This window comes from Polypterus senegalus, chromosome 4, assembly GCF_016835505.1.
Source record: "Polypterus senegalus isolate Bchr_013 chromosome 4, ASM1683550v1, whole genome shotgun sequence".
Taxonomy (NCBI): Eukaryota; Metazoa; Chordata; class Cladistia; order Polypteriformes; family Polypteridae; genus Polypterus; species Polypterus senegalus.
Window position 1 is genome coordinate 246,626,188 of NC_053157.1, and position 26,717 is coordinate 246,652,904.

General features: G+C 38.8%; 1 protein-coding gene across 1 annotated transcript in view; it reads right to left on the reverse strand.

The window, feature by feature from the left end:
- Positions 1 to 14: 14 nt before the first annotated feature.
- The window catches only part of LOC120528395 (tripartite motif-containing protein 16-like), a 32,886-nt gene continuing 6,183 nt past the window's right edge, over positions 15 to 26,717 (reverse strand). The window contains exons 3-6 of the mRNA XM_039752550.1: positions 11,549 to 11,782; positions 10,495 to 10,654; positions 4,271 to 4,336; positions 15 to 1,811 (exon numbers count right to left, since the gene is read on the reverse strand). Of these exons, the coding sequence (XP_039608484.1) occupies positions 1,270 to 1,811; positions 4,271 to 4,336; positions 10,495 to 10,654; positions 11,549 to 11,782 (1,002 nt within the window). The 3' untranslated portion in view covers positions 15 to 1,269. The remainder of the gene's footprint in view (positions 1,812 to 4,270; positions 4,337 to 10,494; positions 10,655 to 11,548; positions 11,783 to 26,717) is intronic.

Below are 26,717 nucleotides of genomic sequence, written 5' to 3' on the forward strand. Positions count from 1 at the left end.
AGCGACTCTTTCATCTGCAGCTTCTTCTTAAATACCCCTGGGGGCGGAGCTCCAGCTGCAGTGTCAAGTGTCCCCACCCCCCAGGCTCCACAAGGAACACAAAAAAAAAAAAAATGAGGGATAACTAAACCAACAAAATACATAAACATGAGACTTAGAAGCAAAATATTCAACAACACACCATACATACAGCAATAAAATAAATACCATTTACATGAAATTCATACAAAATTCATTGTAACTCATTTAATGCAGAAATGAAACCCAAAATGAAACATCACATCTGACTTCAGTCCTCAATGCTCTACAACTTCTTGTGGTGTCCATGAGTGTCAAATTCACCATTTAATGTTCATCTTTATTAGTAACTGAACAGCTCAGTAGTGTGGGGGGCAGAGGGTCAGCCTGGGCATATTATTATTGTATTTATCCTATCCACTTTTCAATTTCAGGTTTGTGAACAAAGTGGGCCAACCCTGGGTGGGGTGCCACTCCACTGCAAAGCCACACATGTGCACCCATGTCAAGTGTGTGCCAACTGACCAAGAATTCATTTTTTGAAGATGTTGGAGCTTTCAGTATACCAGGAGTGACAAATCTGGGGACAAGGAGGAGGTATAGTTTAAAGTTTAATGTGACATCAACTAAAACACCAAACTCTATCAGTATGGCCGACATCTGACTGACCGGTGAGTCCTCGTCTTCAGACATTCACAGTGAATTCATTCTGAAGTGAATGACCCTTTGAGTGACCAATGGAGGGTCACAAAATGTCTGGTGAGTGGACAACCCTCCAGTCCCATCTGTCACTCTCTGCTCCTACATATAGTCACTATTTAAGAGCTCTTGATACTGAGTCTGTATAGCGCCTTTCAGTTGTGCTGATCCAGCAGGACCACACGCCTGTCCTACTTAACAGGTGACATTCAGTGACACTTGGGTACCTCAGTAGTTGTTGGGGTGTCAGTCTGAAGGACATGTGACTGTGAATTAACAGTGACCCCTGCTGGTCAGACTAGTATTTGTAGATCTGAGGTGTCTCCGCCCCTTATTATGACACACACACACCTGATTGGCTACTGAAACCCAATAAAAATGGAGACCCTGACAGACACACTCGCCCCTCATTCTCATTCACAAATTCAATCAAAGAGGTGCTGCCCCCCAACCCACCCATCCTGTAAAATTAATTTGACCCCAAACTACAAACACAAAGAGGACCTGAGCTTGTGGGGACATCAAGTGACTGGTGGAAGGTAGGCCTACTGGTCAATGGTCACATGGTGTCAGCTGGCTGATTGTTACACTGGAGTTAAACAGAAGCCTAAACCCTGGATAAAGGGGCTCAGTGAAGGAGGTGTTGAACCTGTGCAGGAGGGTCATAGTGTTTGAGATGCTATAAAATGACAGACAGCCAGCAGGCCAGTCCAGATACACACCTATTCTGGGGCTGTAGGGGGCCTTGATTAGAGTCCTCTTGTTATTGTGCCACACAGAGTACTCAGAATCAAAACACCGCAAACACCAGGACTTGTCGTTCTTTCCAAGGCCACACTCCTTGCCATCTCCTTTCCTTCTCAGTCCTTTATATGCGACTCCAATCCTCATAAGGCGTCCACTGCACTCCACCTCCCAGTAATAGCGAGTCCCAGTCAGAGCTTCTCTGCACAGAACTTGGTAACAGAGGTCAAATCTGTCAGGATGATCAGGATATTTGGCTTTTGTCTCCTTACATCTCACCTTCTTGTTCCCTTCAAACAGACGGAGAAGTTTGTTTGCCGTGTTGATGTCCAGTGTGAGTGGACAGAAATCTGAAAGGAAAGAAAAGAAAACGAGTGAGGAAATCTGGGAGTGTGTAACGGGACTGGGGATGGAGCACAACACAGACAATTAACAAGGACCAATCAGGAGCTGCGCTGATGAGACACTAATAGTAAAGAGCTCATCTGATTGGACATAATATGTGGGAATTTAAAATAAAATCCTGGAATCACAATAAATCCTGATCCATTTATTCTCCAGTACTTAATGTGCAGAAATCTGACTTGGTAGATTTGGAGCTCCTTATAACGGAACACAACATCACAGACAAATAACAGAAAGAGCTGAAGTGAAAAAGACAAACTTCAAACCAAGTGGTAGAATAATCCAATTATAAAGGAGATGTGCTGATAGTGATGTGCCAGTGAGAGTGTGAGTGTGGACTGTGTAATCCCGTTTCTCACTGTGTGTACAGTCCTCACACTGTACACACACAGTCTCTGACAGAACACATGAATACACACAGAAGACGGCTAAGTCACTGCTGTGAGAGGCTGTCGCTCTGGCTAAGAAACTCTGGAGGTGTCTGTTAGTTTGAGTTTGAATTGACTGAAGTGTTTGGGAGTTTGTGTGAAGAAGTGATGAGCTGCTGAGATGAGTCCGTGGTGGTCCTTATGACATGGTTAGTGACACGAGATGTCTACAGGTCTGCACAGATGAAGAGCACAGCAGACCTCACCACACGCTCTCATTTATTTATGGAGTGTGCCGTTGGTGAGCCAAACCGGACACCAATGGAGAATGTGATTACAGTTTGAATTACGGCTTTGTGAAACTGACCGAGGATTGGCTGTGAAATATTTAATTTCTTCATCTAGCGTAAGAAGTCCAATCGCCGCTGTGCCTTCTTAGTGATGTGGTGGTGTTCATGTCCCAGCTGAGAGTGTCTGTGATTGTTGTGCTCTGAACTTTGAAGGAGTCCACCATATTGACTGCTGAATAATTCATTACTAGTGTCAGAGGTTGTGACTGCTGTTTGAGAAAGTCAATGGCCATTTCCACTGTCTCGGGGGTCTTGAGCAGCAGGGTGTTGAAGCTCACCAAGACACAAGACGAGACCCCTCTTTTCTAGAAGGTGTTTCATTGCCGTTAGTAATTAGACCAATATTGTGGTGTCATCAGTGAACTTAATGATTTAACTGAAGATCAGTGGACCAGCAGTCATTGGGGTACAAGGAGTAACGAAGGGGGGCTGTCCACTGTCTCAAGGGGCACTTTTGCTGATACAGAGACAGTCTGAGAGGTGGGAGTCCACACAAACGTATTGTTTCAGGTTAATCAGAAAACTGTAAATCCATTCACAGATGGAAGGATTCAGTTCAGAGTGTAGAAGTTTAGTTATCGCAGCGCAGGCCCAATGGCATTAAAAGCTGAGCTGACGTCTACAAACAGGATTCTGGCAGAAGTTCCTTTACAGTCCTGGTGCTCGAGCACACAGTGAAGGCCCATGTTGATGGTGTCATCCACAGATCTGTGTGCTCAATATGCAAACTGAAGAGGGTCGAGATCAGTAGCAGTGACAGACTTCAGATGGCTTAGAATAAACCGTTCAAATATTTACATTTAAACTGACCTTCTTCCTTTGCTCTTCTTCTCTTATCCATGTCCAGTGTGATGCACAAAATGAAATGACTCAGCAAAGCTTTCTGAGGGCTGAGTGACTGAAGACACCCGTGATTCCCATAGTGGACTGATTCTTACTCAAAGATGTGTTTTAACATGTAATGGCTTCAACAAAATTTTCAATGCCATCTTCTTTTGGTTTAATTCCTACAAATGTGTTATGTCAAATAAATAACACAGTTTCTGCGCTATGAAGAAAAGAATAAAGGATGTTGAGCACTTTTGTCAGCTTTAACTTATTTCACATAAATTTGAGATTTTTTTTTATCCACTGCTTTTGGCTGTGTCTGTATATCCATATACTTTATTTGTATATGTTAATGATGGTGGATATTGTGGTTTTTATGTGAAACACACTTAGCAGTTTTCATTGAATGCCATGTGATTTGTAAATGGATTATTATTATCATTATTGTAAGGGAATAACTGAAGTAGAAAAGCATCAGGAAAGAGACACTGTTATACAGAAAGAGAAAACAGCAAGAAGTGCAAAGAAAAAAATAAAACAATAGAAAAAGGACAAAGGACACTGGATGTCAGACTATTGTTTAAGGTGGATATGGCATAGTTGGCAGAATTTCATTTTTATTTCCTCTGAGTCCACTTGACACGTAAGAGACTCAAGTCTAACAGACTGCTTTGGTGATTCCCTGTCCTGAATCTCAATATCCCATAATGCACCAGTCACAGGACCCCCATCACGTTCAGCTCATCAGTCACACCACACTCACATAATGCTTTTTGCTGGCTACACTTTCATATCATAAGTATGGCCTGAGATATTAACAGTGAAATGATAATAAATTCAATGAATTGACAGACTCACATTGTAAAAACTCCTCTCTGCTCTGAGGTTCAGGAGGCTGTAGGGTAAAAATTGGAGCTTCATGACCTGAAAATACAAAGAAAAAAGAAGAACGGAGAATGTTAAGATTAGGGCTGCCAGTAGATTATTTTTTTAATTGCATTCAATTGAACTCTATGATGAAATTATTTGTGATCAAATGCACATTACAGTGCATAATTCACAGAATAATTACAGAGTAACTAAATGTTATTACCTGTACTTACTGTGTAATGCTGTGCATACATCATTAGAAAAATAGTTTAATAACAATTACAATTTAGTTCTTAATTATAGTGTTACACTCTATTACACAATATGTATAAGGTAGTAACACCCATTTACTCTGTAATTATGCAGGTAAATTCAGTGGTACATATAGCATAATTATGGACACTTAATCTAAAGTCTAATCTAAACAACAGACAGTATTTTGGATATGCTCAATGCCACTGTAATCATTATTTAACCTTCTTAACCAGTTGCTAAGGCACACAAGTTTGTTCACATTTTCAGATTCCAAACTAGATCTCTTTTTTTGCACAATATAAAAAAGAAAAAAGGCAGCTGAACAATGCACCATCGAACAAAAGCATCAAAGACTGATTTTAAAATGAAATAACAAACCACCTGAGCCACAACATCCTAATTCTATTGTCAGGTTGTAATCAAATAGTTTTGCTTGCTTGTATTTATTAATAGTTCATTTCTATTTTATGAAATAAATAACATTACTTGGCACAGCATTGAATTGCTTCTGTGATTACTCGTCATGTTTATTTTTAATGCTTTCAGTTGCAGGAACTATGAATGAATGTCTAGTAAAAGAAGGCCTTTTGTTTTCGAGGCAACTGTTGTTACATTTCAGCTTTAGGTGCCACAGCGTTCTCAGCCGCTTTAATGTATAGTTTGTAGATGTGATCAATTACATAAATTAACCCTAAAACAACCATTAAAATTCAGGGATTAAAAATCTTAGGATCTGATCTCTTTGCAAATATTACACTCACAAAGAGCTTCCTTTTTGGTGATCATAGTTATTAATAACGAAACACTTTATCATCACTTCAATAATTTCAAAAACAACAACACTACAATCCATAAGCAGACGTCTGGAAGCTCATAACTGACCTGCACAGTTCCAGTAGTTTCTCCAGTCAGGTTAGTTTATTGAACTCTGCAGATGTTAACATGGCCAGCTCTTCATGTGTGTGTTATGATAATTTGATTTTACACAGAGAGATGTCTGAAATGTTAGTTTTAAAATGAAAATTTCCGCTGAGAAGAAACAAAGGTGTTTCTTCCATTGTTACATTAACGACTTAATCTCGCCTGAATTGAGAAGTGCAATGTTCCTGACCATGATATTTATGGGATAAAACATTCTAATATAGCATGTAAGAGTAAAGTTCAGTTCAGGACATTGCAGCAGTCTGCATGAGATGAGATGAGCTGAGAGCAGGAGAGCAGATCAGTGCAGTTCAGATGACAAAGGGTGACCAGAGAAGGAACAAGATGGTACATTCTGGAATCTCGCAATTTTTTTGTTATAATAATGGATCAAGGCTTTAGAATTAAACTCAAGTGTTAACACATTAATGCTGACAGCTGTAGTTATGGTTGAATTTTATAATATTAAATTCTTAAACACTAATTACAAATGTAATGCAGTTACAGTTTTTCTCGATTGGTTTGGCTCATTTCCTGAAACCGAGATGACATTCTCAAAATAACATGGACAAATCTCCAAACCACCTTGCAATTGTTCACAACAGAATGTCATTTTTCATTGGTTTAATCAAATTGCAAATGCTTTAGTACATGTCTCAAGTGACTCTGTGCTTCTTTTCAAATGATTATGTACAAGTAGCTACAGTTAGCACAATGAGCCCACATTTAGCACATTTTCCAAATAAATAGATCTTGCCGATCTAAACTGATTAGTTGATTTTTCAGTGAAATGGTCACTCACTCCAAAACATATCAGCATGGTTTCGTTGTGTAAGTCATCATATGCACAATTGTCTGTTCAACTGTCAAAATTAGTCAAAGATATAATACCATGAAAGAATATCTTGGAACATTTGATAAAGTTATGACAGTACTTGACAATCAATCAGGTGAAATTAGAACTAACGAAGGAGCAGTTTCCCACATCTCAGATGACCAATCAAACAGGTTGTTCAGATACCTGACAGGTGTTGTCTATGATTATGACTGCTGCCAAAAGTATATAGACAGAGCTTGGCGCGGGGCCAGTTTCATTTGCAGTGTGAACATGGAAGCACCTCGCCAAGTACAACAGCAACTTCCTGCTCGAGGAAGAGGAGGAAGAAGAAGAGGAAGAGGAGGAGTGAGAATGCGTGGAGGAATAGGGGGAAGAGGCCGAGGAGCACGGAGGCACCATGATGTCCCAGATGAAATCCGGGCCACCCTTATTGACCACGTCATAAACCATCGCCTCACAATGGCAGAGGCAGGTCGCCGAGTGCAGCCTAATGTGCCTCGGTCTACAGTCTCCTCCATCATCCAAACCTTTCGCAGGGAAAACAGGTACAGAACTATGCTATTGAACTATTCAGTGTTGGTGTGTGTGTAGGCCTAGAGTACTGTAATATCGTCATGTGATGTTATATGATACTATAAAATGACAAAGACAAAAATGGAGAAAATACTGTGAATAGTATTCCAGTCACTGTGCAGTGCATCACACTTCTAGTACCATAAGACAGCAGTACAATTACATTGGTAACTCATTTTATAACAAATTTACAGTGTTGACCTTTGACTTGTATGTCTAGGATTGAACGACAGCCTCAAGTGGGTGGCAGAAGAAAACTTCTAAATGAACAACAAGAACAAGAAATATGCAACATGGTCATTGCAAATAATGCCATCACACTGAGACAGATTCGTAATGCAATCCTGCTAGACAATGTAATGTTCCAAAATATAAACTCTATCAGCATCTCCACAATAGACCGGTATTGAAGAAACATCAGATGACCATGAAACAGATTTACAGGGTACCATTTGAGAGAAACTCTGACAGAGTGAAAGGGCTGCGGTACCAGTATGTGCATGTAAGTCAACTACTGGTTGTCTATCATTGTAACACTATTACAGTAAGACATGGTTACCACTGTTTTTTTGTTTTGCGTTATCCTTTTCACCTTCAGAATCCAGCTTTGTGTGACTAGAGCATTTTTCCTAGAAATTGTCTTCAGTTTCCCACTCCCTGTTTGTACAGTACTTTAGATCCTCCCTGCAGTATCTGTCTCTACTTGACTGATTAGATTTATTTCTATTCTATTGTAGAGAATTATGGCATTAGAAGGCAACGAAACCCCTCACATCCTAGTGTTCGTTGATGAAGCTGGCTTCAACCTGGCCAAAGGTCGAAGGCGTGGCCGTAACATCATTGGCCACCGAGCCACTGTGGATGTCCCAGGCCAGCGAGGAGCAAATATAACAATGTGTGCCGCTATATCAGAAAGAGGTGTGGCCACACACATTCCCAGTTTAGGGCCCTACAATACACAAAAGCTCCTCAATTTTTTGGACCACCTTTATACTGATCTGATCCCAGAAAATGAGAGAGGTGTAGAAGGACCTCAGCTACCACATTATGTCATTGTGTGGGATAATGTGAACTTCCACCGCGGCCACGCATCAGAACCTGGTTCACCACCCATCCCCGGATGCTAATGGAGTTTCTTCCACCTTACTCTCCTTTCCTGAATCCAATTGAGGAGTTTTTTCAGCTTGGAGGTGGAGGGTGTATGAGCATCAGGCTCAAGACCAGAGTTCCCTGCTGCATGCAATGGATGCTGCATGTGAGGACATCACAGGGGATCAATGTAGGGGATGGTTGAGACATTCACGCCGTTTCTTCCCTCGCTGCATCGCACGAGAAAATATCCGTTGTGATGTGGATGAGAATTTATGGCCTGACAGAGAGCAGCGCGTCGATGGCCAGGAGGATGAGGATGGTGGCAATGGCGACCACTGAAAATATTACTGTACTATAGTTCTGAGACTTTATTTACAGTATGGTGGGCTAGAGTTTTTTTGGTTTTTTTTGTTTGTGTTTATAACTGTATATGTTTTCTTTTCACAGTATGTTCTCTAATGTTAACATTTCTTTGTACGAATAAAAATGTTTACAGTTTCCTTGAGTATGAGTGGTTTATTGGAGGCTGATTTTACTGTAAAATCTTTTGGTTTTATTCATAGTGGTATTCTGTTGCTAGACCTGTGCCTCAGTGACAAAACGTCTAAGCATTTTGACTTGCAGTGCTTAAACAATGCCAAAGGTATAATGCATTTTGGGGACATTGACTATTTATATGGGAAGGATATTTAGTTTTGACACATGGATAAACTCTTTTGGGAGAGATATGAGCTTTTGCAGGGGATCCATGGTGTTGTGCTAAACCATCCGGGGTATTCTGACAAAAGCACTAAATGAATGCACATGTGCCAAGGCAATTGAGAAGGATCTGTGCTATTCTGACTGTACTGACCTTTTATATGGGAAAGGAATCTGCTTTTGAAGCATGGACGAAGAGTTTGGGGTAAGATATTTGTTTTGTTAGTGAGCTATAATGTTGGGCAGCACTGTAAGACTGTTTGGCCAAATGACCTTATGGTTTTGAGAATGTCATCTCGGTTTCAAGAAATGAGCCAAACCAATCGAGAAAAACTGTAAAATAAAACAACAAAACATGTGGATCAAGTCTGCACATAGAGCCCACCGGTGTGTTGATGACGCAGTGACTCTGAGTCTGAGTTTTATTTACCAACACCTTGATCAGCAGGTCAGATGTGAGGATCTCGATTGTGGACTTGACCTCTGCTTTAGACACCAACATCTCAGAGCTTCATGATAAGAAACTGACCAAGTTCAGCCTGCCCAGTCCAATCCACCATTGGATCTCAGACTTTCTTCCTGGTAGTAAACAGTGTCGGTGTAGTTGGGCGCACACATGTCTGACCTGTTAACCATCGTCACCTCACTTTCTGTTTTCCTCTCCTTTGTTGTCAGTTGGCCACAGCTCAGCAGTTCTGTTCATGGACAGACATTGTTAGGTTCCATTTATGTTCATCAGTGCAGAACTGCTTTAGATTACAGATTTGTTTAAACACACAGTATCATGATATGTAGACATTATATAGTTTATAATTTGTAAAGTCTGTTAATGTGTTTCACCTGTGAACTTGTTATGTGCACTCAGTGGAGTGTTCAGGTGGTCCTGAAGTGGTCAGGGTTCTAATGCACTCCTCTGATTTGCCGATCTTTATCACTAAAATATGTGAAGAAATACTCTTGCTGTGTGAAACTCTCTTTAAAGTTAGTGGGTGTAATGAGTCTGAGTATACGACACCACACTTAGAAAACACATGAGCCTGTGGAAGCATGGTGGAAAATGGATTAACATGAACTTTTAATGAGGAGCCCATGTACAAAAATGTAAAGGACAGAGAAGACAGCAGAAGCTCATTCAGGTTTAATGATATTACAAAGCACTGACGTTGATCCCAATTCAATTTCATTTATGTCTTCACTGCTTTCAAGTTCACAACACTTCATTTGTACGCCGAGCAGGCCCTCCAGGTTAACACAACTTTCTGTTCCATATTTTATTTTGGTTGTCATGCAGAGCAAATGCAAAGAATCCTAATGTGATATGAAGAAGTAGCTTTTAAAGGAATAAACAGAAAAAGTATCTCTATATACATAAAGCAATAAACATCTGACGTCTGACATCTGTGCTGTGTCATAATGTCACACAGTGTCCACCATAGGGCAGCAATGTCCAAGGAACAGAAGAAACAAGAAGCACAAAGAAAGAAGAATGTAAGGGCTGGCTTGTCCTGTGCACAGAGGTTCATAAATGTACAACATGATCAAAACAGATAGACATACCATTGTAACATTAACACTGTTTAAAACCCTGGCGTTTCACTGTGCTAATAAGAAATCTAATATTTTCCTTAAACATTCAAGAACTCTGTTTAATATGAGAGTGTGATATCACTCAGCTAGTCACTGTAAGGGACATTATAAAAAATCTTAACAGTAAAGGCTTAGCGATAAATGTAAAAGAGCAGGCCTTCTACAGGCATCTCAGTGTCCCTGTGATCGTCACTCTTCTCCTTCTAATGGACTCTAACAGTGAACACCAAATGACTAGATGCCACACCTGATGGAGTCCTTGTCAGGATGTCCTGTTGGCTGATCTTCTCCAGACTCTTTTTCAAACATGACAGTTCCTTTAGCAGGTCCTCAGAAGAAAAGTCAGCCGTGACAGTGAAGGTGAGCGAGTCTCCATTAGCAGGAAAGACACAGCAAGATGAGAAAGTCTGCATCAGCAGAGAACAGGGGACAAGGAGAAATAAAAAGTAAAATTAACAACAAGGACCTCATTTTTAGTAAATATCAGTGTGGTGGACCAAAAAATGTCATTGGCCTTGACTTTCAAAAAGCTTTTAGAACAGATGTCCATAAAAAGCTTATCATCAAAGTGTAGATAAGTAGACTGAGTGGGCAGCAGACAGGCAGGTGAAGAACTGACTTAACAGACAAAACAAGGCATTGGACTCTTTAATATACTGAGATGAAGTTAATTAGATAGATAGATAGATAGATAGATAGATAGATAGATAGATAGATAGATAGATAGATAGATAGATAGATAGATAGATAGAGTAAAAGGCACTATATAATAGATAGATAGATAGATAGATAGATAGATAGATAGATAGATAGATAGATAGATAGATAGATAGATAGATAGATAGATAGATAGATAGATAGGGGAACTTGGCCATTAAATTAAATCCAAAAACTTGGATTTTCCAGACTGGACTGTGGGGTTTGAGCTGTGAGGAAATGCTGAAGGAATAGATTGTCATCAGTTAAGGGACAGAGACATGAGTACATGACAGGTGTGTTTAAAGATATGAAGGAGTTGGTGTCTTCTTTTCTCAGGTGACACCATTTAAAATGACTCTTTACTAAGAATAAATGTCATATAAATTTGTTTCTTCAAACAAACAACTGTAGATTTACCTCCCTGTCATGTAGATGAATGCAGAGCTTTCAGATTTTTGCAAAAATTATGATAATATTCGGCAAATATGAAGTTGGACTGAATAGCCTGTACTTGCCAAACTCCTCAGCTCTCTTGATTTTGAAGTTTTTCAGCTCCCACACACCCCAGTCTGATCAGACTCCCTGTGAATTGCCGCTCTCACCTGCAGGAAGTGGAGATGGTCCTTGGTCTTTGAAAGCTCCTTCAGCTCAGCTTCTCTCCTCTTCAGCTCCTCAATCTCCTTCTCCAGTTGCTTCATGACTCCTTCAGCCTTCTCCATTTCTCTCTTTTCTTTTTCTGTGATCCTCTCTGTCAATTTCTTGTGGGTTTCCTCAATGCAGTGAATCAGATCAGTGAAGCTCTTTTCATGTTCCCTCATCACTCTTTGCACAGAAAGCTGTTAGATAGGAGAAGAATATTGTCCTGTGAGGACCCTGATAGAGTTACACAGGGAGGACTTTAAAAAGAGCCTCTCCTGGTCATCCTGGGTTTGAGAGTGGATCAGGACAATGTTAACCTGGGGTGGAGAATGAAAGGAGGAAAGAAGAAGAAGAAGAAGAAGAAGAATGGCTATTGTTGAGAAAAGCTGGTCTGTTGTAAGGTAATTGTGTGAAAATAAAATATATATGGTGCTACTCTGAAAAGAGTAAAACTGTCAATTTGAACTTTGGTAGGGCCAATTTTGAGCAGATGCAACAAAGTCTAAGGAGGATAAACTGGGATAAGCTTTTAAGTGTGGAGACTGTCGAGGAGCAGTGGAAAAGGTTTTAAAATGTTTTACATGTAATGCAGGACAGGTACAAACCTAAAATTGAAATTTATGGGAAATTTTAAATATCTTCACAGTGGGTTAATAAAAAGTTTTTTAAAAAGCTGCAAAGGAAAAAAATGAGAATGAGGAACATGAGGGCAACCAGTAAGAAGGATATCAGGGAGCCTAAAAGACAGTTAGAGAGGAAAATAGATTCTTTCAGTATATTAGTAGCAAAAGAAGAGTCAAGGAGGAGATGAAGTGCAAATAGTAAAGGGGAATAAAAAATACAGTCAATGAACATACTGGAGAAATCACGAAGGACTGGAAAATGGCAAATATTATCTAATTATATAAAAAGGGTGACCAGGTTAATCCAAGCAACGATTGGCCAGTAAGCTGAATGTGAGTCACTGGACAATTAATGGAAGGAATAATTAAGGATAAGATTTGAGCAACACATGGCAAGGACAGGAGTTTAACTGAACAGTTAGCATGGGGTCAGAAGAGGGAGGTCATATTTTACTAACATCTAATTCTATGAGGAGGCAACAAAAGGATACAATCAAAGTGGAACTTATGATATTATTTATCTGGACTTTCAGAAAGCATTTGACAAGGTGCCATGTGAGAGGGTGGGAATCAAACTAAAAGATGTGGCAGTTCAGGGTGATGTGTGTCGATGTGTGCAGAATTGGCTCAGACACAGGAAGCAGAGTGTGATGGTGAGAGCAACCTCATCAGAATTGGCTGATGTTTAGAGTGGTGACCAGCAGGGGTCAGTACTGGGGCCGCTGCTGTTTTTAAAATATATAAATGATTTAGATAGGAATATAAGTAACAAGCTAGTTAAGTTTGCAGATGATACCAAGACAGGAGCATTGGGCAATAATTTTGAATACATTATATCATTAAAGAAGGACGTGGACAGCAGTCAGTAAATGTAAAGTATTACACATAGGAAAGTAAAAATGTGAGGTGTGAATACACAATGGGAATACACAGAAGGATTTAGGAGTTGTAGTGGACTTGGCGCTATCGACAGTGTTCAGAGGCTATTAAGAAGGCTAACAGAATGACAGGTTATATAGCGCCTTGATGTGTGGAGTACAAGTCACAGGAGGTTCTGCTCAAGCTTTATAACACACTGGTGAGGCCTCATCTGGAGTCTGATGTGCAGTTTTGGTCTCCAGGCTACAAAAAAGACATAACAGCACTAGAAAAGGTCCAGAGAAGAGCGACTAGGCTGATTCCAGGTCTACAGGGATTGAATTATGAGGAAAGATTAAAAGAGCTGAGCCTTTACAGTTTAAGGAAAAGAAGATTAAGAGGTGACATGAGTGAAGTGTTTAAAATTATGATGGGAATTTGTGCAGTGGATCGAGACTGTTATTTTAAAATGAGTTCATCAAGAACATGGGGGCACAGTTGATAACTTGTTAAAGGTAAATTTTGCACAAATATTACTAAGTTTTTCTTCATGCAAAGAACCATAGACACTTAGAATAAGCTACCAAGTAGTGTGTAGACAGTAGGACTTTAGGGACTTTCAAAACTCGACTTGATGTTACCCTTAGAAGAATTAAGTGGACAGGACTGGCGAGCATTGTTGGGCTGAATTCCCTGTTCTCATCAAGATTGTATATACATATCCATATCCAACAATTGGAGGAAAATGACAGGAAAACTTGCTAAACGGAGCAGCATCTGTAAAAAGGAACTATAGGCATATAGTATTTAGACTATATTGGCAATAGATATCTCTATTTTTTTAAGCCTAAAATGCCGCTGCGTGGGGGCTTGTTTTGCTTTGGAGGTGCTCTGTCTCTGGGTATGTCAGAGGACTGGGACTGTGTGAAGTGGGTTTTAGCCTCACTTGGGGAGGCAAAAAGGGAGGGGGGGTTAAGTGGGGTAGAGAAAGACAGCAGGCTATATCTACAGTGGGAGCCACGTCAAACAGCCGCCTGGAGCATGACAGGTCCATGACAGGACCATGCACGATCCGTGCACGGATGACGCAGTTAACGATGCCCCGCCCCATAAACGCCCCCATGCGCTTTCTAAAAAGATGGTTGCAATGCTGTATAATCCCGCCAGATGGAGCATTGACTGCTTCAGTTAACTGCAGTGTCCAGGAAGCCCTATACCGTATCTTTAATATACTGTATAGGCAGTTCTTGTATTGTCAACATAGTTTCATAAATAGATGACGTGGTAAAAAAAACAACAAACCGATTAATAAAACAGATTTGTTAAATCACTCAATACACAACCCATGATGATTATGCTAAATGAATTAATAAAACTAGTTAATAAAATATTTTTATTCTAGACTATAAGTGAAGAAAAAATAAAGCAAGTTACAGTAGGCGGTTGATACGACAGCTTGCGTGGTGCAAGGCTAAGAACTGCTGATTTCCGATTCGGTGCTATATAAAATCATCACATTCAAATATTAACAATTCCCACACACCCTTCCTACATTCACGACATGTGTACTTGTTGCAGTGTACACATCTCTCTGTGCTATGGTTCCTATTACACTGAATGAGCACCTGACATTGTACTTTCTTCCCTATATAAATAACATTCGAGTATAGCGCGTCTCCAAATAAATCACATTCGAGTTATAGCGCGTTTTTATGTGAAAACAGCATTGTCAGATTTTTTCGTGAACGCGACTGAGAGAATGGAACTGAATTAAAAAAAAAAAGCTAACCTTTACAATTATCATGCATTTACATATTCGTTTTCAAATAATATTGCATTATTATATAGGAGCTTCCCTGTCTGCCTATCATATAGTGCCTTTCCTTCCTACCTACCTATCTATATATCTATCCCCTTAGCTGTTTTTTATATATCTATTATACAGTGCCTTCCCTGTTTATTTATATATCTAGTGCCTTCTCTGCCTGTATGACTGTCTGATTGCATATAGCGCTGAACTTACTGCTCAGTACTATTCTGTCCTCTGCATATCCTGGAGTACAAAAGAAACAGCACCATACAGCAACATGTGCTGAACTGGCAAGATCGGGAAAAACACGCGTCACTGATTACAAACCGCAAGATGAATGAAAGAGACAATATATGTAAAAACATCATCGCACTAATGCAATATTATTTGAAAACGAATAGCGTCAGATCGGGCGCATATTCAAACCCGATCTGACGCTCTTCGTTTTCAAATAATATTGCATGTACTGTACTATTTTAGAATAAAAACATACATTTGATTTCAGTCAGTCTGTAAGAGCCAGTGTACATTACGGAAGCGTATTAGGGCCACGGTGAAAAAAAAAATACGGACACAGTGAAGAAAAAAAAAATCTAAATGTCGAGATTAAAGTCGACATGTTGACTTTATTCTCGACATTTCCACTTTATTGTCGCCAATTATGTCGAGATTAAAGTCGACATTTCCACTTTATTCTAATAGTTTATTTTGTCAGTAGAATGTGCAAACTAAACTAAATCTTAAAATGAATGTTTAATTTACTAGATTTTCTCAAACCCGTCATTAATTAATGTAGCACATTAAATGCTTTATATTAAGTGTTCCCGACCCAGTTAAGTTGTGTTTACACGGATTACTGTAGAAACGGAACACACGTGAAATGCGTGTATTCCAAATAATGATCTATTCTTTCCACTCTAAAACTCCACTTCACTCCCAGATAATCAATCAAGGCATGAGCTGGGAGAAGTTTGTGCACGTTCTAAGTCGTTGGGGGGATGGAATAGCCGACTCGGAACCAGTGGTGCGCTGTCAGATCCGGAAATCTCTGCATGACAGTCTCGTGCACATTCTCTTTTAAATTCTTGGGCAATTTGGCTTTGCCGTTTGTCCCACTCCAGTTCAATGTAACCCATGGGTCTCAATCACAAAATCAGCCAACACTGTAAACAGATGACACAACAAATTATATACTCTGAAACGTTCATTTGAACATTTAAAAATACAGTATATACAAAAACATAAATATAAAAACAATCAACTATTATTGTTAAAGTCAGTCTGCTGTTCAGGATCAAGTTTACGGGCTTCGTTTAACGTTGAAGCACTAACGCCAAAGTGCCACCGGTGTGTGTGTGTGTGTGTGTGCGCGCTCCCGCATTCGTCAGGTTTGTCTGAGCTGGCTTTAACACAAACACATTTGCGCCAGCAGGACGAAAAAACATTTTAGCACCATCTAACAGTCAGTAATAAGGAGAAGTCAGTACATTCTCCGTTGAGATTTCTCACATTCCACTCCTCCTAAGTTTGTCTTTTAATGAAGTTCTAAGAAAACTAAGAAAAATATTTTGGGTCACTTAAAGCGAAATAGCACGGACGAAATGATCAAGATTTTAATTGTTGTTGTCATTTTCTCAAACATGATTTTCCAACTTGGCGTTTATAAAGATTTAGACAGACTGAATTTAAGAATGCACCCCTAGTAACCTAAAAAAACACACACACACCGAAGAGCAAAGCGGAGCTGCATTCACACCTCAGACCGTCTTTTGTCTTGTAAATGAGGTATCCTAATTCACCTTCCAATCCCCACCAGCACACACACTCTTTGTCTGTACTGTACACTGTTGCTGTTTGTTAGGGCACTTGGTTATACAGAGTACTTTAATGTATAAAACACTTACTTCCTGGTTTGTTTTATTTTAAATATAGCTTATTACCTTATTCAGCAAAATAAACAATGTTATCTTTGTGTTAATTATTAACGTATTGATGTCTTTTAATTAAGGACAAAAATAGACCATGCGCTTGTGTTTAGGACTGCTGAACAGCTGTGTTCATAGGTTTAATCAACGATAACAGTTAAAGCATTTGTGGATGAGAGGTGTGTGTGTGTGCTCCTGCATTTCTCCGTTGGCTTTAACACAAACACATTTTTGCAGACAGGTCTAAAGAACCCTCCCCGCCAAAAACACACACAGAGCAATTAGCACCATGTCATAGTCAGGATTCTCCACTGAGGTTTCTCACCTAAGTTTGTGTTTGCTCTTTTGATGGAGTTCTTAAAACCCAAAAAATTATTTATACTGAGAAAAATTATTATGGGTCACATAATCACAAACACAAACTAGCACAGATACATATGATCAAGTGTTTAACTATTGTTTTCATTTGTTTCTATGACCAGTAATAATATTAATAATAATTATTATTGTTAGCCCAACTCTTTGACTATTTAAAACAAAAGCGTCTCCCATTTTTGCCCATTTACTGTAAGTAGTTGGTTCAAGTAAATGTTTTTTTTAAATACCCAAACAATCCCCCAACAATTAAAACACGCACACACGACTTTAGAAATAAAATGTATTCTTCCAAAACTAGTCAATCGCTTCTTAAAACCGTTCTCACCTCTCCGCCAGTGTCTTTTGTTAATCTAAATGTGCTGATAAAAGAAAAGCTGCAAGTAGCCGGCTATTCCATCCCCGAACGACTTAGAACGTGCACAAACTTCTCCCAGCTCATGCCTTGATTGGATTATCTGGGAGTGAAGTGGAGTTTTAGAGGAAATAATAGATCATTATTTGGAATACACGCTTTTCACGTGTGTTCCGTTTCTACAGTAATCCGTGTAAACACATTTTAAAACAGAAACGTTTTCATATTGTAGTAGTAAATGACAAAATGTAAGCATAAACTATATAATGTATGAAGCCTGAAGTCCAAATATCAAACACTTTCACAAAAGGAACAAATATAACAGAACAAGTATGCTTTTATTCAAAAATATAACTGCAGAAAAAACCGCCTTAACATGCGACATTGACACTTGTTTATGTGACTGCCTCCGTGCGCAATTGAATCAGCTCCGACTGAGTCAGAAGACCGTGAGTTCGATCCTGCACCACTTTGTTTTGAGAAGTAAACTGCTCTTAGTCTTACTATTTTAGAATAAAAACATGCATTTGATTTCAGTGTGTAACAGTGTAATTTATGATACTTGTAAAGGTTAGTTTTTTTATTCACTTTTCATTCTCTCAGTCGTGTTCAGGATCCTTCCCTACCCCCCCATCTGAGAATGCTGTTTTCACATAAAGATGCGCTGTAGCTCTGCAGTGTACTTGTGACTGCATTCTCGTACCAATGCTTGAACTGAAGTGCCTGCATGCAGTTTTTGTGGCATTACACGTCTATTTTTTTTGAGCATGCCAATGTCGCTCAAACACAGGAACATATGTTGGTGTACAAGAATAAAAACAAGTGCACTTTTATTCTAGACTATAAGTGAAGAAAAAATAAAGCAAGTTACAGTAGGCGGTTGATACGACAGCTTGCGTGGTGCAATGCTAAGAATTGCTGATTTCCGATCCGTGCTGTATAAAATCATCACATTCAAATATTAACAATTCCACACACCCTTCCTACATTCACGACATGTGTACTTGTTGCAGTGTACACATCTCTCTGTGCTATGGTTCCTATTACACTGAATGAGCACCTGACATTGTACTTTCTTCCCTGTTTAAATAACATTCAAGTATAGCGTCTCCAAATAAATCACATTCGAGTATAGCGTCTCCAAATAAATCACATTCGAGCTATAGCGTCTCCAAATAAACCAAATTTGAGTTATAGGGCGTCTTTATGTGAAAACAGCATTGTCAGATTGGGGGGGCGATCGTGAGCGTGACTGAGAGAATGGAACTGAATTTAAAAAAAGCTAACCTTTACAATTATCATGCATTTACACTGGCTCTTACAGACTGACTGAAATCAAATGTATGTTTTTATTCTAAAATAGTTAAGTACATGCAATATTAGCGTCAGATCGGGTTTGAATACACGCTGTTACAGAAGGAGTCAGCTTATTCAGTGCAGCACTTTCAATGCACAGTACATGCAATATTATTTGAAAACGAACAGCATCAGATCGGGCGCATATTCAAACCCGATCTGACGCTATTCGTTTTCAAATAGTATTGCATTAGTGCGATGATGTTTTTACATATATTGTCTCTTTCATTCATCTTGCGGTTTGTAATCAGAGACCGCGTGTTTTTTCCCCGATCTTGCCAGTTCGCACATGTTGCTGTATGGTGCTGTTTCTTTTGTACTCCAGGATATGCAGAGGACAGAATAGTACTGAGCAGTAAGTTCAGCGCTATATGCAATCAGACAGACAGACAGGCAGAGAAGGCACTAGATATATAAATAAACAGGAAGGCACTGTATAATAGATATATAAAAAACAGCTAAGGGGATAGATATATAGATAGGTAGGAAGGAAAGGCACTATATGATAGGCAGACAGGGAAGCTCCTATATAATAATATAATATAATATAATGTTATAATTATAATAATAAAATATAATGTTAAAATCACGTGATTGCAACTCAGCGCAGCTAAATTGCTGGCGTGTGTTAACGTGTTCTTGAGAACAAAGCGCCATCTAGTGGTGGAACCAGGTAAATGAATAAATAGGGCATGAATGGGCGTGTTTACTGTGAAATCTTGACACGCCTTCTGTCAGTAGAGGGAGGGGATCACGCGCATAGGGCAGCCGTACGCCATTCGCACGCCATTCACACGGCCGCGGCTATTTGACGTGGCTCCATCTGTATATCTAATCTATCCTTTTAATCTTTATAATTATAACTACCAACATAACAATAGGCTGCATGGCAATAACTCTTGGGAAATAGGAAATTAAGGTTAAAGCTGTCTCACTTCCAGTTAAGACTACAAAATGAAATCAAAAATTCAGAATCAATGTCTCCATGATGGGACAGTTAACTTTGTGAGCTGGAATGTTAAAGGCCTGAATCATGAATTAAAGAGAAAGAAAGTACTCTCTCACCTAACAGGTCTAAACGCTAAAATAGTATTTTTACAGGAGACCCACTTACTAAGCAAGGATCAGTTCTGGCAACAAAAAGACTGGACTGGCCAAATGTTCCATTCTAGTTTTACAAAGAAAACTAGAGGTGTGGGAATTCTCATACATAGAACAGTCCATTTGTAGCATCAGATGTAGTATTGGATCCTGAAGGGAGATATGTGATGGTCATGGGAGACTTATCTAACTGTAAAATGATTTTGATAAATGTTTATGCACCTAATGTTGATGATAAGGAATTTATACAAAATTTATTTGCATCCATTCCCAATCTGAACACTCATAAAATTATAATGGCTGGGGACTTTAATTGTGTTTTAAATCCACTCTTAGATAGGACTACTATCACAGGGGGGACGACATCTAATACTGCAAAGATAATTACAAAGTTTATAACTGATCACAACTTATCAGACCCTGGAGGTTTTTAAACCCAAATTCAAGAACATATTCTTTCTACTCACCAGTACATCATTGCTACTCAAGGATTGATTATTTCTTTATAGATAATAACTTCTTGCCTAAGATTAAATCTTGCAAATACATGCTATTGTTATTTCTGACCATGCACCTGATCTTGGAGCTAAATTACTAAGCCCCACACACTCACCGCAGATGGCGTCTCAACCCGCTTCTATTAGCAGACGAGAATTGTACAGAATTTATATCCAAACAAATCAATTCTTCCTAGAGACAAATACATCCTCAGAGATCTCTGCAGGAATACTCTGGGAAACTCTTAAGGCCTTCTTAAGAGGACAGATTATCTCATATCTTTCCCACAGAAATAAATTAGAAACCAAGAAAGTAGCAGAGATAAAAAGCAAAATTACTAGAATAGATGAAGAACATGCCAGACTTACCAAGCGAGACTCTACATAGGAAAAGGCAGGCTCTGCATTCAGAATTAAACCTCTTGACAACTAAAGAAACTGAACAACTAATGTATATATCCAGACATCATTACTATGAACATGGAGAGAAAGCTAATAAGCTTTTAGCTCAACAAATTCACAAGCAAGAAGTCAACGCAATCCCAGTAATCACCAACACAACGGAGATAAAATCATCGACCACAAAATATAATGCACACATTTAGAGACTACTATAAATCCTTATATTCTACTGAGTTTAAAGAAGACAATACACAATCTAATGCATTTCTGGATACATTACAGATACCACAAATAGACTTTTAGTGGGAGGAACTGATAAACCTCTGGCATTATCAGAATTACTAGATGCTATAAAGTCACTTCAAGGGAAAGCAGCAGGCCCTGATGGCTACCCTGCAGAATTTTATAAGAAATTCTCCGCTCAGCTAGCTCCCCTCCTATTAGCAACATTTAAGAAGCCAGAGACAATCAAACTCTTCCTCAAACCTTTCGCCAAGCATTAATCACCCTTTTCCCTAAACGAAATAAGGACTTATTACAATGTGCATCATACACACCAATTTCACTTTGAATAATGACGTTAAAATACTCTCAAAATCATAGCTAGAAGGATGGAGAAAGTGCTCCCTGTAATATCACAAGATCAAACTGGATTTATCAGGGTCGACACTTATCTTCAAATCTTCGACCTGTTTAATGTAATATACTCACCAACTAAATCAAACACCCCAGAAATATTATTATCATTGGATGCAGAAAAAGCATTTGACATGATTGAATGGAAATACCTTTTTACTACATTGGAGAAATTTGGGTTTGGCCCGAACATTTGTGCATGGATCAAATTACTGTATACCAATCCAGAAGCTTCAGTTTGTATCAACAACATTTGCTCAGACTACTTTAAACTAGAACGTGGTGCCAGACAAGGATGCCCTTGTCACGCTACTGTTTGCAATTGCCATTGAACCACTGGCAATACATCTGTCGAAATAATGATCAGATAAAGGGGATTATCAGAGAAGGACTGGAACAGAAAATTTCTCTATATGCAGATGATATGGTACTGTATATATCAGACCCAGAAAATTCTGTGCCTGCAGTCTTAGCAGCACTCACAGAATTTCAAAAGATCTCTGGTCTCAGAATTAATCTGAATAAAAGTGTACTCTTTCCAGTGAATTCTCAAGCATATAATATTAGATTAGATACCCTACCTTTTATCATTGCAGAACAGTTTAAATACCTAGGTAAACATCACAAGTAAACATAACGCTCTTTATCAACAAAATTTCACCGTCTGAATGGAAAAAATTAAAGCAAGACTTGCATAGATGGTCAACCCTTCATCTCACACTAGCTGGAAGAATTAACACTGTTAAGATGAATATTCTTCCTAAGCTCCTTTTTTATTTCAAAACATTCCAATATACATTAATAAATCATTTTTTAAGCAATTAGATTCAACAATAACCTCATTTATTTGGAACTCAAAACATCCACGCATCAAAGAGCGACCCTACAAAGACAAAAGGCAGAAGGTGGCATGGCTCTACCTAACTTCCAGTTTTATTACTGGGCAGCAAACATACAAGCTATAAAATCCTGGACACAAATAGAAGAACATACACAGGCTTGGACCACAATAGAAGGAAAATCCTGCAGTACTTCTTTATATTCCTGCTCTGTGCCCAAATAAACAAGTTATCGGCAATATACTAATAACCCAATTGTGCTTCACTCACTTAGAATATGGAACCAATGTAGAAAGCATTTTAAGATGGAGAAGCTTCTATCTGTGGCACCTCTGCAAGAGAACCACCTCTTTCAACCTTCACAAACATATGCAGTTTTAATATCTGGAAAAAATTTGGATTAACTTGCTTAGAGATCTTTATATAGACAACGTCTTTGCATCCTATGAACAATTACATTCCAAATTTAACATTCCAGCTACACATTTCTTTCACTATCTTCAAATCAGGAACTTTGTTAAACAGAACCTTCCCGATTTTCCTCATCTTGCACCCTCGTCCATGCTTGAAAAAATATTGCTCAATTTCAAGGACTCAGACACCATCTCTGCAATATATAAAATTATTTTACAGTCCCTCCCTTCAAAGAAAATAGCAATGCAGAAAATTCACTCGAGCTCCATATGCGCAAAGCATACAATTATTCAACTCAAATTATGTATCGAGCACATCTGTCTCGCCTAAAACTCTCCAAAATGATTCCAGGGCAAGATCCAACCTGCGAATGCTGTAATCAAGTCCCAGCCTCACTGGGTCACATGTTTTGGGCCTGCACCAAATTAACATCATTCTGGACCAAAATTTTTAATTACCTTTTAGACAGCCTTGGTGTCACAATCCCTCCTAACCCATTAACAGCTGTGTTTGGGGTTCTTCCAGATGGGTTTAAATTGGAGAAGGACAAACAAATTGTGATTTCATTTACTACACTTTTGGCACGCAGACTTATTTTGCTAAACTGGAAGAATCCTAGCTCACCTCTTTTAAGGCAGTGGGAAAGCAATGTTTTATACTATTTGAAACTGGAAAAAATCAAATACTCAGTTAGAGGATCTGTACAGATTTTTTTCAAAATATGGCAGGATCTAATCAGTAATATTTTAGAATAAGCTCTTAAAGCACAGAGGAAGCAATTATTTCTGTATTTCTTTTTCTTCTCCATTCATCTCTATTGGCTTATCAAACTCATCAATTTAGGTATGTTTACAAGCCTTAAGTTTTACTCCATTGGCCATGCTCTCTCTCTCAGGGGTGGGGGTCGACTTTTTCTCAATGCTACTTTTGTAAAAATTGATTGACTTGTATGAGGAACTCCGTCTTTGAAGACCTGTCTAAATAGGTGAAGGCCAGTGATCATCTCCAGGGACGTGACTCTGGTGAGCTCACTGCAGTCCTTATACAGTAATCCCTCCTCGATCGCGGGGGTTGCGTTCCAGACCCCCCCGCGATAGGTGAAAATCCGCGAAGTAGAAACCATATGTTTGTATGGTTATTTTTATATATTTTAAGTCCTTATAAACTCTCCCACACAGTTTATAAATATTCCCCGCACAGTTTTACAGCATAAACCCTTTGTATTCTCTTAGATATTAGGTAAGATTCATTGAAATTATGTATGTAAACACACTGTTTATATACAGTAAAACCTAAATATTATTTTAAAGATATTGAGCGTCTCCGATATCACATATGTTACAGACATTACGATAGACAGGCCACCAGCAATAAATACGTACAATGCAAGAAAAATTGTATACAGTAAATGTGTGTACAGTGACACTAAACGTATGTATATGTACTAAGTACAGTAAGTAGAAAATTAATTATGGTTACTCACCAACAATGACACAACGACTTGTCCGATAACGAGGAGTTTAGTTTTACTGCACAACAAAGGAGAGAGTTACAGCTCTTCTAAAGGAGCCTCTTCAGGCAACTGTATAGCACCGCCATTGTTCTTCTTCCGGCAGACTTCAATCCAAATCCCTAAAGCAGATTCCATCCAGACTACTGCCTTATTACGTCCACTAACAACTCCACTGCGGCTGTAGATCTTATATTCTTTTCCTACTTTTTAAATAAAAAGAGTCGTAGCCTCATTGATGCCATAATGGCATCCTACAGTGGTGTAGCTTTTCTCTTCCTTCAAAATATCCAAAATGTTTACTTTTTGGCAATCATTAACATCTTCTGTTGGCCCCTGAAGCAGTAGCAGGAGTAGATCGTTTTGGAGCCATAATGAAGGGCTTGACTATGCACAAAGATAAACATAAAAGAGCAGAAAAGTTAACTCTTTACACAGCGAAACACGTTGATGCTGAATGAGCGAGACGAGACTTCCTGGTTAACGCCGCGGAATCGAATTCAGCGCTACGTCGCTGAGCCATTCAGCACACAGGAACTTAACTGCGTGCTCTGATTGGTCAGCTTCTCAGACATCCGCCAATAGCGTCCCTTCTATGAAATCAATTGGGCAAACCAACTGAGGAAGCATGTACAGGAAGTAAAAAGACCCATTGTCCGCAGAACCTGCGAAGCATAACTAAAAATCCTCGTTATATATTTAGATATGCTTACATATAAAATCCACGATAGAGTTAAGCCGCGAAAGTCGAAGCGCGATATAGCAAGGGATTACTGTATTATAATGGCTCAGTGCGACTGTGAAAACATTTTACATTTAAATTTTCAGATTCTTTCATTGGCCATCTTCTACAATTCATTTTCACATTATAATCAGACAACTTTAACTCTGGAATATTGTGTGAACTTCAGAAGGAGCTGAGGTGTGTATTTCACTTTCTATATTTTTATTCACATGTATGGTAGATATTGTGTGTTGAATGTCATTGTCATTTTCATCTTTGTGTCTTTCTTTTTTGATTGTTTATTTTTTCCTTCTTTTCTGAAATTACCTTTGTTTTGTCTTAGTAGAGTACTATATTACTCTGCTTTTCCCTTTTGTATTATTAATATGTAGCCTTTGTTAGAATGCCTCAAATCTCACAGACTTACCATTGTTTATAAGGTACTGTACCATATAACTTCTCCCCACCTTCCATTCTACATCTATAACCTCAGGCAATTAGGTGTAGTAAAAGACTAGCAGGAGTTAAGTTACAATTTAAACAATGTATTATTGCTAATATTCATAAATAATAACAATATGCAAAGTACATTTGAATATTGGCAACCATACAACCTGATTAAATGGTGATGTGTAGTTTCAGGCGGCACACAGACTTGTTTGTTACATAAAATGTCTCTAGCTAACACCTCATTTGTGGTTAGCTTTCTTCAGAACAGGCTGCATCCCTGTCTCAATATGGCTGCCGAGCTGTGTTCTTCATTCTGTTGTCCTTTTCAGTTCATGGTGTGAGATGATCATTCAGCAGTTTGGTAAGAGAGAGAGAGAGTGTGTGAGCACATTTATAGATGTTCTGTCCAACCCCTAGAGCTAATAGGACTTCGTGGTACTTAACACTAGAATTACCAGAGCCTACGAAAAAACTCATAGATCAGTCCCACCTTAAATCACTTCTCACGTCTCCATCAGCATATTTTGTCCTTTAAATGTGTTGATAAGCAGCAAACAGAAAGCATTCTGCTGTCACATCCCCCACCAGTGCACAGTTTTCTCAGCTCAAGTCTGTTTACCTGCGTGTCAGTTGCTTGGTGTTGTATAGAGTGATAAGTCAAGCAAAATGACACCTTTTATAAATACTATATCATTATATGGAACACATGCATTTCATGTGTGTTCCGTGTCTACAACAATCTATGTACAGTCAACACATCATTAAAACAGAAACATTTTTCATGTTTTAGTAATAATTGACAAAATGTAGACATGAAGTGTATAATGTGTTAAGCCTGATTTCCAAATATCAAATAAACACTTTCACAAAAGGTACAAATATAACAGAACAAGTGCGCTTCTATTCAAAAATATAACTGCAGAAAAAAAAACACTTTTTAGGGTGCGATACTGACACACATTTACAACGACTGCTTCGGTGGCGCAACGGTATCAGCTGTTTCTTGGTAATCAAAGCTTCATGGGCTTGATCCCCGGTAAGTCTGTTTTGAGAAGTCAGCTGCTTTTATTATTACTATTTAAGAATAAAAACATACATTTTATTTCAGTCTGTAACAGCCGATGTAAATGTATGATACTTGTAAAGGTTATCTTTTTTTTTTTTAATTCAATTTCATTTTCTCAGTCGCGTTCACGATCTTACCCTCCCCTCCCCTCCCCATCTGACACTGCTGTTTTCACATAAAGACGTGCTATA